This window comes from Gouania willdenowi, chromosome 16 (assembly GCF_900634775.1).
Source record: "Gouania willdenowi chromosome 16, fGouWil2.1, whole genome shotgun sequence".
NCBI lineage: Eukaryota > Metazoa > Chordata > Actinopteri > Blenniiformes > Gobiesocidae > Gouania > Gouania willdenowi.
In genome coordinates, this window is record NC_041059.1 from 21,053,232 (window position 1) to 21,068,296 (window position 15,065).

Below are 15,065 nucleotides of genomic sequence, written 5' to 3' on the forward strand. Positions count from 1 at the left end.
CTCATTTTCTCTCCCTGACGAGCACAAAGTGTGACAAAAACACTCGGGCGTTACTATCACACTTTGAATATAGAGCATGACAATCACAGTGCCCTTAGAGAGAGGCAGCATGAATGAATAACTGGTCACAAAGTGATGGTGTGTCCTCGTGCATCAATAGCAGACACACACACAAAGGGATGGAGCGTCTGGAAATTCGGCAAATTCATGCTGTTTAAAAGACTCGTGTATTATAAATGCATCAATGCAGAGGTCTGATTGATTGTTTTCTGCTGAAAAGGCTGGCCTTACTGAGAAAAAGCCATTTTCTCTGTTATAATGATCATGCAATGAAAGAGTAATGCAAGATGTGAAAGGCTGCCTGTTATATTTGGACTAAATATGGATTGAATCATGATGAACCGTCTCATCCATAAAAGCTGCTGCTTAGCTTCGTTGTCCATGGGCTTTAAAGAGCAATTTCTTAATTGTCTGCTTTCATTTCAGATGCATTAAGATTTTTTGCATTTGCACCTGTAAGATAATTTTGTGTCTGTTCTTTGGATTTTAAGTTATAATTAGTGGATGTCCCTATTGCACTGTTCCTTAAAATCTCTTATGGGCCTTATTTCATGGATAATGAAGTGTGAAGCTGGCATTTATAGCACAATAAATGACTTTCATGTAGAATTTTTGTTTGACACTTGTCCTGAAGCAAAATGTGGTTTTTCCATTAAATTTTGTTCTTGTTTTATTTAAATCTGTCCTGCCACTGTTTCCAGCAATGAATACAGTAATAAAACATACCATAGGTCAGATCAGTCCAACCTTTAATACATTACTTGATATTCTGTAAATAATGTAAACCGGCTGTCAGGGTTGGGGTCAATTATACTTGTATATGCGTGATTGATAATTAATTACAATTATAACGTTACTGCCTGGAAAAAATTAGTTGTTGTAATCGTAATTGAATTGTAATTGGGTTCAGATACTTTACTTTGTAATTGGCATGGAAATTACATAACAACTGTCATTAACAATTCAATGTAACGCAAAACTGGGGAATAACGTTAGAGTTCTAAGGCTTACACATACATAGTTAACAATTCTTAAAATGTGTTCATATCATGTTTACCTGTTAGTTCTTCTTCTAAAGATCAATATAGCAATTGACCTTTTACAAAACCCCACCCACAAACATTCATTGTCAAATCATACGTCTCAGCAAACGGTACTATGTAAGCAAGGTCCGACATGTCGACGACTGGGGTATACAATTATTAGCAACTATCATATTACTATATCAATATTTCAGTCAACATCCTCCTGAAGCATACAATTCTCCCAATCTATATATTAACAGGCTTTGTTACCACTTACCAGCGTTAATAGCTGCTACCTCATTAGCCTTGGGTCACCTGTAGGTTCAGCTCGCTAGCTAATGTAACAGTTTGTTTTATTAAGATCTCCATTAGTAACGCTCTTATGGCTTAAGGAGGATACGACCAACATAATATAAGAAAACTTACCCAGCAGTGACTTCGGTAAAGTTAGAAAGATATTCTCCGGTATGCTTTCACTTCAATAGTTGTAATCTCCACTTCATTGTTTATTTTAATATGCTGAATATATCCCTCCACAGCATATTGTAACCCATTTTGCCTGGATCTGGAGGAGCAGGTATTGCTCCAAAAAGAGTCACTAACACGCATTGGTAGACTTCTCCCAGCCATTAAGACGAGACAAACTCAGCAACATGACGGACGTCCCAAAAATAAATAAGGGGGGGGCGGGGCTTTTGGGAAAGGTCAATTGAGAGGAATACTGACAAAAAAAAAAGGCTCATTCACTCACACCAAAAAATATTAACAACAATGTTTTCATGTATTAGGAAGCCTAACAAGGTAACAATTAGATGATGGATAATATTTTTTTGTGTATTTTACAGCTGTTTTAAGACATGGGTCAAAGTGACACATTATCATTAGAGACGCTAACAAGAGGGAGGTTAAGTTTTATGGGCTTATTTAATGAAGGCTCAGTAATTGCGATTAATTGTTTTTGAACTTTAGTAGTTTAGAATGTAATTATATTTGACTTTTAGGGGGAAAATAACAATTGTTGATCAACGTAAGTGTAATTTATCATGAATAATTAAAGACGTAATTGTAATTTCAAAATGTAATTGACCTCGACGGCTGTATTCTTGTAATTGGAATGACATCCAAATTTTCCTGGATAAAGTAATTCTCCCAAGGAAAGAAAAACTCTGAATTCTAAACACTGGGCAGCTTTTAAGTTATATTTAACTTGATATTAACGTGTTTTATATTATGTCCGTCCTTTGTGTTCATATGACAACAGGAACTGGAAAAAGAGAGAACGGACCTGTTGGAAGATGTCACCTTGAATAAGAGAAAGATGAAGGAACTAGAGGACAACCTTCTTTATCGACTTACCAGTACACAGGCAAGGAAATCATTGAAATTAATACACAACATTGCCTCTTTTGTTTCCACTAATTACTACTTTTCATAGTCTCATTTTTGTGCCATTAAGTATTTAAAATATTAAAACATAAATACAGAGAAAGAATGAAGTAATCACTAATAAGCAGTAGCCGATGTTGTTCTTTTCATTTTCACTGTGTCTCTGATGGTTTCCTGTCTTACACAGGGGTCACTGGTGGATGACGAGAGCTTAATTGTTGTCCTTGGCAACACAAAACTCACAGCTGAAGAAGTTGCTCAGAAACTACAGATTGCTGCCGAGACTGAGATCCAGATCAACACCGCCAGAGAGGAATACCGTCCCGGTACGTGAACGTCCTTGCTCATGAGCAAAATGACTGTTTATGTTCATTTTATATTCACTGCTAATTCTTTATTAATAATTATTTAATTATTTGATTGAGTCTGTTTGTCTCTGCATTCAGTGGCTACAAGGGGAAGCATCCTCTACTTCCTAATCACAGAGATGAGTATGGTGAATGTCATGTATCAGACCTCTTTGAGACAGTTTCTGGGAATATTTGATCTTTCTCTGGCCAGGTGAGAATACTTCAATATTCTGATTTTTAATAGTGATTTTGGAATTAATTTCCTTTGTTCAAAAACAGAAAAGAAATAAAACTTTGACTTAAAAAAAAAAATATATATATATATATATATATATATATATATATATATAGAGCAAACATTTTTTATGAAAGACAAATTGTGCCTAATTGTAATTCTGCTATTACAGGTCAGCCAAAAGCCCCATCACCAGTAAACGCATAGCAAATATCATTGAGTTCATGACCTTTGAGGTATATAAGTATGCAGCACGGGGCCTGTACGAAGAGCACAAGTTTCTCTTCACTGTGCTGCTCACACTGAAGATTGACATGCAGAGCAACAAGGTGAAGCACGAGGAGTTTCTCACACTTATCAAAGGTAAGACGCTGTTGTATATAATATATGTTATGTATTGTAGCATCATTTTTATTCATGGGGTTGAAAATATCTATTCATTTTTCTCAGTTTTACTGGGAAATTTACATATATTACATATAAATGTTGAAAAACTGCGTTGGGTTTTTCTCAATCTTCCCATCTATATACATGTAATTGAATCATTTTAAAGGCAGAACAGAATCAGAATTAAAAATACTTTTTTTTTTTTTTTTTATCCCAGGGGGAAATTACTTGTGTTACAGAGGCTCGAGAAACATTACAAATAAAAAGAATAAACACTAAACAAAAAAAAAAAAAAGGTAAGGTAAAAGACTGTTAATTAAATAAAGATTAAATACAAGTGCACACATTACAGTAGAAAAAAAAAAGAGAAAATCACAACAATAATAATACAAATGCAAAAATATAATCACAAATATATATACGAGAACATGATAACCAAATATAATATTTTTATGTTTTTCTATTTTGTGAAAATTGGACAGCATATTTGTTGTGTATCATCTTTGTCAAATTTCACCCTGGTGAAAGTGTTTTTGAGTTCTTGAGCTCTTAAAAGCATTGTATTTGTAAGACTGGTATTTATTTTTTTATTAACCTTCTTGCGCAAATATATTTATTTCAAAGAGCACCAAAAGATGGACAGACATTTTAAACATTTTGGTACTTTAGACGTTTACTGAATCAGAAAGTTATAGTATTATAGGTAGCAAAGGTATGAGGGACAATAACCAGCATACGCTTGATTTAAAACAATATTGCCTGGGTCTGTTCATCAAAATTATGTTTGACAGAGCTTGATACATATTTTGTTTTCATGTCCATGTCTGCACATTATGTGCTTCTGTTTCTCAGGAGGTGCATCTCTAGACTTAAAGGCTTGCCCTCAGAAACCAGCTAAATGGATCCTCGATATGACCTGGTTAAACCTTGTAGAGCTCAGCAAACTGTGGCAGTTTTCTGATATACTGGATCAGGTACGTCACACTCACTCACACACACACGCGCACAGCATTAGTGTCACATGCTTTAGTGAGCATGTTTAAGTCATTCTCGTCACAACCCTCATCAACACATGACAAGCCCTTGTGTGCGATTGACAGCCAGTTGGTTTCCACGGAGGGTAAAACTCAATGTTCTGTGAAATGAGCAGAGTATTGGGTGAGGACTCAAAGGAAACACTGCTCACGCTCTTCCCTAAAATCCTTCAGTTTTCAGCAAATTATTAAATACTGAATTAAAGATGCCAGTTCTGGTTTGGATTCCCTGAAATTATAGACCAAGAACTGTAATCATAAATGCATCAATCTATCTATCTATCTATCTTCCAGATAAGTCGCTATGAGAAGCAGTGGAAGTCATGGTTTGATAAAGAAGCTCCAGAGGAGGAGGTGCTTCCGAATGCTTATGACCAGGCTCTCGACTGTTTTAGACGCCTGCTCCTCATACGCTGCTGGTGTCCTGACAGGACCATTGCACAAGTAAGAAATCACACATACTATATCGACATGAGGATTGAATGGTGCGTCAAGAACGTTTCCAGATTGAATGCAGTTTTATACAGTTTTGATTTTATAGCACCAAATACAACAAAGTTATTCCATTAAAGAAAATTTGAAGACAATGAGTATATATATATATATACATCTGTATATACAAACACACACTATAAAATACGTTGCAAACCTATTGCCATCACCTGCATGAAGTACATGATCTGATCTTATTTGGATATCTACAGTATTTTGTTTCATTAGTCCAAACACTCATTGTTATAATCAACCTGTTAGAGTGTCTGAGAAAGTCATTGTGATGCAGAAGGAAAAGACATCACTGCATCGTTGCCTTCTCCTCTGTTTTGCCACCCCACTTCTCCACCATTAAACCTCATTCCTCCACAATTGTATACAGTATATGTACACAATTGCTAGTTTTTGGATATGTATATACTGTACTTGCTAGGTGGTTCATGAGATGCATCTTTGAGCTATTTCAGAAAACTGTTCGATGATTGTATTGTCTAATGCATTGCACATTTCCCTTTGCAAGATGATGTCATATTTCACCTGGGAGAAACTTAAGTCAGGACAGATTTGGAAAAAAGTCTAATGGAAATGTATAGAAATATGCTTGACATATTTTGACAATAACATGTTCAACTATTTTTTATGTGAAGACTTATACATTAAACAAATGCCTAATTGTTGATCAATAGAATACATTTTGATCAAGATGACATGCAATTGATATTGCAGAGGATTGTACACAATCATTTGCATGGATGTACCAAATCATTTGCAACTTCAAAGAAATGAGAAACTACATTTTTGATGCGCACAAGTGACCCGATGATGTAAAGATTAAACAAATAGTTTTGAGGATTTCAATTTTTGATCTAAGAAATGTACCAAAATGACTGAAAAAAACTGCAACTAATAAAAAACTAAAGAAGGCTTGACATCAGTCAGTCGCTGGATTGACTGAGAACCTTGACATTAATCCATGTTTTTGCTTTCCCCTTTTGACTCAGTTTGGCCCACTTTACCCACACTGGATGGGTTTTGCTGCCATCTCGTATTACCAAGTTATAGACAAGCATATCTTTCTTGCTCTGTTTTTTTCCTAATCTTTCTCACAAGGCTCGCAAATACATCATGAATGCAATGGGGGAGAGGTATACGGAAGGGGTGATTCTGGACCTTGAGAAGATGTGGGATGAGTCAAGCCCTCGGACACCACTTATTTGCTTCCTTTCAATGGGTTCAGACCCAACTGACTCCATTATTGCACTGGGAAAGAAGTTAAAGATTGAGACAAGATATGTCTCAATGGGACAAGGACAAGAGGTCCACGCTCGCAAGCTTCTGCAGCAGACTATGGCAAATGTAAGTCATACAACGTCGTTTTATAACATTTAATTAAAAAAAAAATGAAAGTCATGACTTTTAAGTTTTTTGTAAGGGCTGAAAGCTACTTTGTTTTTCCCTGTTTACCCTTAGGGAGGATGGGCCTTACTTCAGAACTGCCATCTTGGTCTGGACTTCATGGATGAGCTGATGGATACCGTGACAGAAACAGATTTTGTCAATGACAGCTTCCGTCTCTGGATGACAACAGAGGCTCACAGACTCTTTCCCATCACACTTCTGCAGATGTCAATCAAGTTTACCAATGAACCACCACAGGGCCTCAAAGCCGGGCTGAAGAGAACTTATGGCGGTATGGTTACCTTAGCTCAGTGTTTTTCAAATAGGGGTACGCAATGGCACTACAGGGGGTACTTGAGAGACAGAGTGGAAAATTACAAATAAAGTGTTGAGAAGTGATAAAAACAGGGTGACTGTGTCTCAGTGGTAAAGTGGGTTGTCCAATAACCGCAGGGTTTGGGGGTTCGAATCCCGCTCAATCGAAGTTATTGTTGTTGTGTCCTTAGGAAAGGCACTTTACCGACATTGCCTTGTATGAATGGGTATCAATTGTGCTTGAATGTTGTTGGTGGTCAGAAGGGCCGTAGGCACAAAATGGCAGCCACACTTTTGTGAGTATGCCCCAGGGCAGCTGTGGCTATAATGTAGCTTACCACCACTGGTATGACTGGTGTGAATGAATAATTGTTTCTGTAAAGCGCTTTGAGTCTCCTTGAAAAAAAGCGCTATGGAAATCAAATTATCATATTATTTAGTATTACCTTAAAAAAATGTAATGATTCAGACAACATAGAATACTTGCTTGATATACATAGAGTGAATCTGCAAATAATACATACAGTATATATATATAATTTCGTTAAGCAGGAAAAAAGATGGGACTGCAGAATAAACACTGTTGCTCAATTCCAATGCACCATAAGCTATTTAAAACGGCATGGAAATGTATATTTATTTGAATATGAACACATGCAGAGGTATCAGATTATTATGCATGAAGCATATGTTGTTATTCTTCCTCAACATTGAAAAAGGAATGCATAGCCCGAGGAAAAATCCTCACCGCATTTTTTCTTACTCCCTAGTTGCAAAAACTAGTTACATTCTATGACCCGGTTAGGAGGAATGTGTAGGATTCTTTTGGTGTTATGTTTCAGTTTTGTTCTCAGTTTTTTCTGTTAAAAATCTGAGATGTTGACAGAAAAAAATAAAAGCACTATTCTGATCTACCTACAGGAAAAGTGTAGTTGTTTGTTGTAATTGTTTTTTTTTTTTTTTAAAGCGTTCTAAGACTGTTAATCAACACCATGCTGATGCATTTATCTATGTGCCATAGGCATAAACCAGGACCTTTTGGACGTGAGTAACATGATGCAGTGGAAGCCAATGCTGTATGGCGTAGCATTCCTCCACAGCACGGTGCAGGAAAGGAGAAAATACGGCCCTCTAGGATGGAACATTCCTTACGAGTTTAACCAGGCAGATTTCAACGCTACTGTCCAGTTTGTTCAAAACCACCTGGATGACATGGACATTAAAAAGGTGGGTGAAAAAACGATTTATATGTTGCTTACCTTCCCACATATTTGTTGCTTTCGTCTATAAATGTAAGCAGATTGACTGATTTATTATACTTTATTAATCCTCGCGAGGAAATTCAGTTACAGTTTCATCGCGTCCAAGAAACATGAAAATCACATACAGTATAACATGGGGGAACAGGAATAGGAGAACTGTGGAGCATCCAGCAGCAGGGCGGTGCTTCGTTTCTTAGACGACAAATATGGAACAATGGGTAAGAAGAAGTAGTAAAAAAAAGGCAAAAGATGAAGTAAATGCAGAATTGTTCCTGCAATCCCTGCGTTCCTAATTAAAAGACAACATCTGCTCTAAATCTCAGAGGATTTTATTACCACCGACAAATGTAATAATTCACTTTGGAATTATACCTTTAACAATGCAGCTCAACACTATTATTATGTGGACGGAGTTATTTTCTCACTTTGGAATGATTTTTTTTTCTACAGGGATATCGTGAAAACTCCCATGAGACCTATATGTCTACACTCACTGTACAGTTCATCTCCAGTCATCAATGCAGTCTTGTTAATTGTCTGTCATATTTTGTCACTATGTAAAACCTCCTCAGGGTGTGTCATGGAGCACAGTGCGATATATGATTGGAGAAATCCAATATGGTGGTCGTGTCACTGACGATTTCGACAAGCGCCTGCTCAACACCTTTGCCAAGGTGTGGTTCAATGAGGACATGTTTGGGCCAAGCTTCAACTTCTACAAGAGCTACAGCATCCCCAAGTGCTCCGCTGTTGACCAGTATCTAACATACATTCAGGTCAGTCTCCTTCAGAGTGATTAGAGATAAAAAAAAAAAATATGACAGTGGCTACCCGTACAGTTGCCGTATCAATATACCGACATTCTATCAATACGCAGCACCCCTATTATGGCCAGTTTAGGTCACGTGATAGGTCAGTTTAGGTCACATGATAGGTCAGTCATTGGCCAGTTTAGGTCCCGTGACTAAGACTCAACCCCTAACCTTAAAAATTGGTGCGATATTGGGTTATAACCCTAACAATAAAACGCTACGTATGTGTACTTCGGTATCCGTACCAATAGCCGTACGGCAACTGTACAAATAGACACTTTCTAAAAATATTCACATTGGTATCATAAATTTTGATTTTTTTTTTTTACTTTGGTTTGTTACCTTTGCACTTATCTGATGAGTAAAACCTTTATAAGTAAAAAAAATATCATCTTATTACAAGATTTTACTTTTATGGTAAAATAATGAAAAAACCTGTGTAGGCATTTGACTAAAAAACAATTTTATTATAGACAGACTCAAAGGTCCAGTATTATGCTATTTTCACCCATCTCCTATTGTTCTAAGAACCCCAACAACATAGTATTTGAGGTTTATTTTCCCAAACTCACCTGTTTTCTGGAGTTTTAGCCCTCTGAAAAGTCACTTTCAGAGCACTCCTAAAAACAGGCTGTTTTTAGGGCCTTCATGCATATGCATGAGTAGGCATAAACACACACACTGAATCAATATACCGATTCTAGATCAGTTAGAACATTTTTTAAAAATCCATATATTTTTATGATTGGTGAAATTTAAAAAATGTATATCTCACTTCGTAATTGACCGATCTTTATGAAATTTGTTCGGTTGGTTCCTCAATTACCCCACTGAGTTTTATCCAGATCAGATGCGGATTTCATCTCGATTTTTTGGGAAAAATTGGAGTGCCTATACATTTGGACCTACTCTATCGTTTATAATGGGGAATTTTTAAAAAAAAAAATATAAATAAATAATGGGCAAATAAATTTCTTCCGAGCCTTTAAAGTGTGACTGATCATGGTACCATGATCAGGATCACTGATCCAGATAACTGCCATATAACCGGCGGATGTTTGTTTTTTAAGAAAAATTATTTTCTATAGTCCTAGATTTTAATCACATTTGTCCCATTCTCAACTTTTATTGCTAAATGTCTGGAAATGAGACTTATAAGACTTCCATTATGTGATGCAATTATCCATTTCTTTGGTGTGTACATGACGACAAACATATTTAACTTCAAATATAATGATCATTCATACACATACTGTAGCCACTCCCTCTGTGCTATATACTTCTTAAATAAAGAATGACATTAAAAATTGGGAGTATTACAGTGCATATCTAAATACATGAACATACTCTGCAGATCCTAATTTGCAAGTATAACCACTTTTGGTCTTTCTGTCACAGATCTATGTCAACATCATCCCTTAAACTAGCACGTAGCACACCATCCATGCATGCTGTCAATGTATGTGTATTCTAATCCTACATTTTGATGCTGGTCACTGGTGTTTTCATTAAGCAAATGAAGCTTTGTGCTGTTTTTCTACATATATTTAGCATTTTGCTTCTGAAAAACAAGTTTATATCTTAAAAAAATTATAAATCCTGCTATTTACAGGGTCTTCCTGCGTATGACACCCCAGAAGTCTTTGGTCTCCACCCGAATGCAGACATCACATTCCAGAGTAAACTAGCCAAGGATGTTCTGGACACCATTCTCAGCATTCAGCCAAAAGACAGCTCATCAGGTGGAGGCGAAACCAGGGAAGCTGTCGTGTCCAGACTGGCTGATGACATGTTGGACAAACTTCCCGCAGACTATGTGCCTTTTGAAGTAAGTGAGCATGCATTCCCAGTGGTTGTGTTTTCAAACTTCTAATACAGAGGGAGTGTAGAAAGTGTGAGTAAGATGTGACAAAGAGCAGAAAGAGTGTGAATGCACTTGATCGTATTTTTAGATGGTGTGACCTTTTTGACGCAAGCTGCAACACTGATGAGGTAAAACTCTCCGTGCGGCATTGAACACGTTGATCCGTTTATTTAGTTGCCTGAAATGTGTCGTATCAAACCAAAAAATAGAAACCATGTGCCCTGTGTTTACTCTCAGATTGTTTGCTAAAGTATTTATCAAAGACAATGTATCTTCTAATCCTGTTTTACCCTCCTTATGTGTGTCCAACGCAATTTAGCAGTTAGCCTAACTCCTCTCGAATGAATACGTGAGTCAGTATGTAGCTTCCTTAGCTCCACTTTATTCTCGATGTACCACGTAAATGTTTCAACATGGAGTAAAACTGTAGAATCGAAATAAAATAACTACTACCAGCATAGCATCATTAGCAAAAACACACAGACAATTAGCATATCACATGTCGGAGTTCCAGTCAACCAACATAAAGCCATTAGCATCTTTAAGTAATCAAAATGCACATTATAGTAAACATTTCTTACAGATAAAGCTTAAACAAAATTCTGCTCCTAAATATTAATCAAAACTTACAGACGGTGACGTCGAGAGCGTAAACACAAAGCAGATGGCAGTGGATGGACTTCTCCACATGTGGCTTACGGAGAACTTAAAGAAGATGGCTGACTTCCTGTCACATGCCCAAAAACTGACTTTCAAAATAAAAGACTCCACTGAATAGACAGACTAAATTAACATACAGCGCTTATATTACACAAAATTAAGGGCAGAACACCTCTTGTGACCAAAAAAAAAAAAAGTTCAACAAACTGCAGGAAAATATTTGAATTACCAAGAACTGTTTGATTTCTTTTGGAACACTTTATTTGAAGGTTTGGTCAGTTTTATACAAACAAACATATCAAGACTCACGGCTTGTTCAAACTTATTTTACAGAGATTTACACCACAATGCTAACCAGCGGCACATAAGCCCCCAACTTGTGCAAAAATATCCGTAAAATTAACCCCAGATACCAAAAGAAAAAAAAGAAAAACACAAATATAATTACAATACAATACAATATACTGCACTCCCCACCTTCTTAACAATTGAATTATGCATTATGCATCCCACTCAAGTAAATGGCAAGCCTTCAACATATGTAATGATTTTTAAGAAGATTCTAGCGTACAGTATGTGAACTCATTCTAACTTTGTTTTGTAATAATTTTGTATATTCTCTCTCTCAACGTATTCAGGTGAGAGAGCAACTCCAGAAGATGGGTTCCTTCCAACCAATGAACATCTTCCTGCGACAGGAAATTGATCGGATGCAAAGAGTCATAGTTCTGGTTCGAAACACTCTCACAGACCTTAAATTAGCCATCGATGGAACCATCATCATGAGCGAAAACCTTCGGGATGCCCTGGACTGCATGTATGACGCACGCATTCCTGCTCGTTGGGAAAAGGTTCGTGAGGAAGAGACTTGATTTTATAGCTTTTTCTTTCTTTCTTTCTTTCTTTCTTTCTTTCTTTCTTTCTTTCTTTCTTTCTTTCTTTCTTTCTTTCTTTCACCAGTGGTTCTCAAACTTTTTTGGCTCAAGTACTCCCTTTTCCATTTTCTGAATCCAACTATCCCCATTGTTCGACCACATTTTGCTTAGAATACTGTGAAAAAAAACAAAAAAAAAACACTATAGAGCATAATGATGAAATTGATGATTGATAAAACACATTTTAAAGACACTGATTTGGTAAATAAGTGGAATGAAACAGCATGTAATGCCTCCTAAATATAATTATTCCTAAAGTTTTTTTTTCTTCTTTTTAATCATTTCTGGTTCACCCCTTGTTTTGATTGTGGTTGTTCTAATCAGGATCATTTCCATCATCATTATTATCATTATCTTTATCAAGAAAAAACAATATAAAAGCCCATATTTCAATGTTTTTATTCATTCATTTTCCACTTTTTCTTTCAAGTACCCCCTGTAGTGCCATTGCGTACCCATAGGGGTACACGTACCCCCATTTGAGAAACACTGACATAGAGGATGATTCTTCACCGAATAGTTTTAGATTGATTATGCGTTTGACATTGATTTGTTGACTAATCATTGCAGCTATTTCACTTAGTGATTATTTTGCCCTGAGTAAGCATCCACAGGCTCCTCCTTTGACTTTCAGTCCTAGATGAAGCAGATATGGATAATGATTAAGTATATCACTGCTATTATGGCAGTTACTGCTACACACTTGGACACATTGTGTGACAATGGACAGCACAACAATACGGTTGTGTGACTGCTTACCCATGTCTATTGTTTTATTGAAGTCAGACTCTTTCACCATTTGATTAGGAGATGAAGGGAATAAAGGGATGATGATGACAAAGGGGACAAAAACAAATGGAAAAGAATTATGACTCTGCACGACTTGTACGTCATTTGTATTTTAATGATTTCATCGGCTGTCAAGCCGTGCTCTCAGCAAACATTAGGTTATTAGAATAATTTAGACTTGAATGGCCTCCAGGCATTCACCGTGTTGTACCTGCAACACCGTTGTAGTCTTTCCGATTGTTTGCCTGCCTGTGTTTCCTCCCAGACTAATGTTCTTCTTCTTCTTCGTTGTTTTTTTTTTTTTTCTCTGCATTGTCTCGCTCGTCTCGGTCTCCCTTTGTGTTCTCTGGACAAATTTGATGTTTTTTTGGTGTTGTTTTTCAGGCGTCATGGGCCTCCAGCACCCTGGGCTTCTGGTTCACAGAGTTACTTGAGCGGAACCGCCAGTTTCATGCTTGGATCTTTGAAGGACGGCCCCACTGCTTCTGGATGACAGGCTTCTTTAACCCTCAGGGTTTCCTGACAGCCATGAGACAGGTACACACAGCATCACGCTACCTGTGCCTACGTACAGCCGTGCTCTAGAACAGATGGCAGTGGGAGATGAATACGCACACTAGCACAAACAGAGACGCTAAGCGGCGCATTTTGATTTGTTTTCTTACAAACTCCCAACCTTTTCTTGGCAATGGAATACAAGCTACAATCTGCAGGAGGAATATGTAAACTAGGCAATGAATAATTAGACATTATTAATTACTCGCCCATTTTATTTCTTCCCTCATATTCACAATAAGTGAAAGTATTTTGAAACTTCGAATACAAACTATTGACGGATTTTAAGGAGGAAACCTCATCATCGTCCTCAAACAACAGATGTTGATGGTCTTTTCAGTGATGACTCACTCTAATATTTGCCTTAATATTTCCAAATTTTTAAAGGCTTTTCACGAATAACAAAAATAATTTTATTATATTTCTTTTCTTTTGGGTGGGTGGGGGGATTGTTTTTGTAGAGTTCCATCTAATTATTTTGACTCAGTAATCTTTATAAAATGTTATAATCTGGAATATCTGAAATATGCTCAGAGAATTGAAAATGAAATTACATTTTTTGTATTTTTTTGTCCATAAATGTCTTTTAACTTACAGTTTTTTTTCTTGTAGCATATTTTGGTGATCATTGTGGCATTTAAACGGGCAATAGTTCCCCAAATTTCTGTCTTTGTCACCACTTCTGCAAAATGTGGGATTGTTATCTGTTGGAAAATAGCCGACCCTAAAGTGCTCCTTCGCCTGTGCTCTTGTACTTGTAGAAGTAATTGGGATTGTAAAAACAAGCATGCAAAAAGAGCATGGACAATTGTTCCCACCAACACAGTGTTTAAGGCATCCACGCTGTTTCTGAACGTAAAATACGGATTTCATATATGTGGCACCAGAACCTAAACCCTGACTGTTTATAAGATAAGATAATCCTTTATTCATCTCACAATGGAGAAATGTACAGTGTTACAGCAGCAAAGCAGGACAGCAGAAAAAACTCACTCAGATTAGATAAAAATATAAAAATGTAAATAAAAAATATGTATCAAAAAATTGTTGAAAAGAGCCAGTGACATCAACATGTAAGTCTATGAATGCTATCATTCACACAATACATATAAGGATGGACATGTTATTGCACAAGTGGTCCCATAAATTAGCCACATGCAGAAGCATTTTCCCAAATCTTCTCTTTGGTGGTAGGTTTTTAAAATGATCATTTTAAAGGACGTACAGTATATCTGTGGTTTTGTGTGATAGGCTAAATTGGAGAATAATGTGAGTTTTGTGAGTTGCCCTGCTACATGTAGACAGGGCCTGAGCTCCATTCTTAATATAGCATGTGCTTGAACTATTTAGTTTGTTTTCATTTTAATTCAGTTCAATTTTATTAATATAGCACTATTACAACATGTCATCTCATAGTGCTCATCACAAAATATGAAATTATTAAGAAAAAAAAAAAACCCAACAGTTCCACATGAACATGAATCTCCAGCAGAACGAGGCTCAGAG

General features: G+C 36.6%; 1 protein-coding gene across 1 annotated transcript in view; it reads left to right on the forward strand.

Moving 5' to 3' along the window:
• dnah5 (dynein, axonemal, heavy chain 5) overlaps window positions 1-15,065 on the forward strand; it is a 79,510-nt gene that overhangs the window by 61,423 nt on the left and 3,022 nt on the right. The window contains exons 73-85 of the mRNA XM_028470222.1: window positions 2,347-2,451; window positions 2,659-2,797; window positions 2,918-3,032; window positions 3,229-3,419; window positions 4,296-4,417; window positions 4,772-4,921; window positions 6,080-6,325; window positions 6,440-6,659; window positions 7,704-7,909; window positions 8,517-8,720; window positions 10,369-10,584; window positions 11,919-12,131; window positions 13,389-13,541. Of these exons, the coding sequence (XP_028326023.1) occupies window positions 2,347-2,451; window positions 2,659-2,797; window positions 2,918-3,032; window positions 3,229-3,419; window positions 4,296-4,417; window positions 4,772-4,921; window positions 6,080-6,325; window positions 6,440-6,659; window positions 7,704-7,909; window positions 8,517-8,720; window positions 10,369-10,584; window positions 11,919-12,131; window positions 13,389-13,541 (2,280 nt within the window). The remainder of the gene's footprint in view (window positions 1-2,346; window positions 2,452-2,658; window positions 2,798-2,917; window positions 3,033-3,228; window positions 3,420-4,295; window positions 4,418-4,771; window positions 4,922-6,079; window positions 6,326-6,439; window positions 6,660-7,703; window positions 7,910-8,516; window positions 8,721-10,368; window positions 10,585-11,918; window positions 12,132-13,388; window positions 13,542-15,065) is intronic.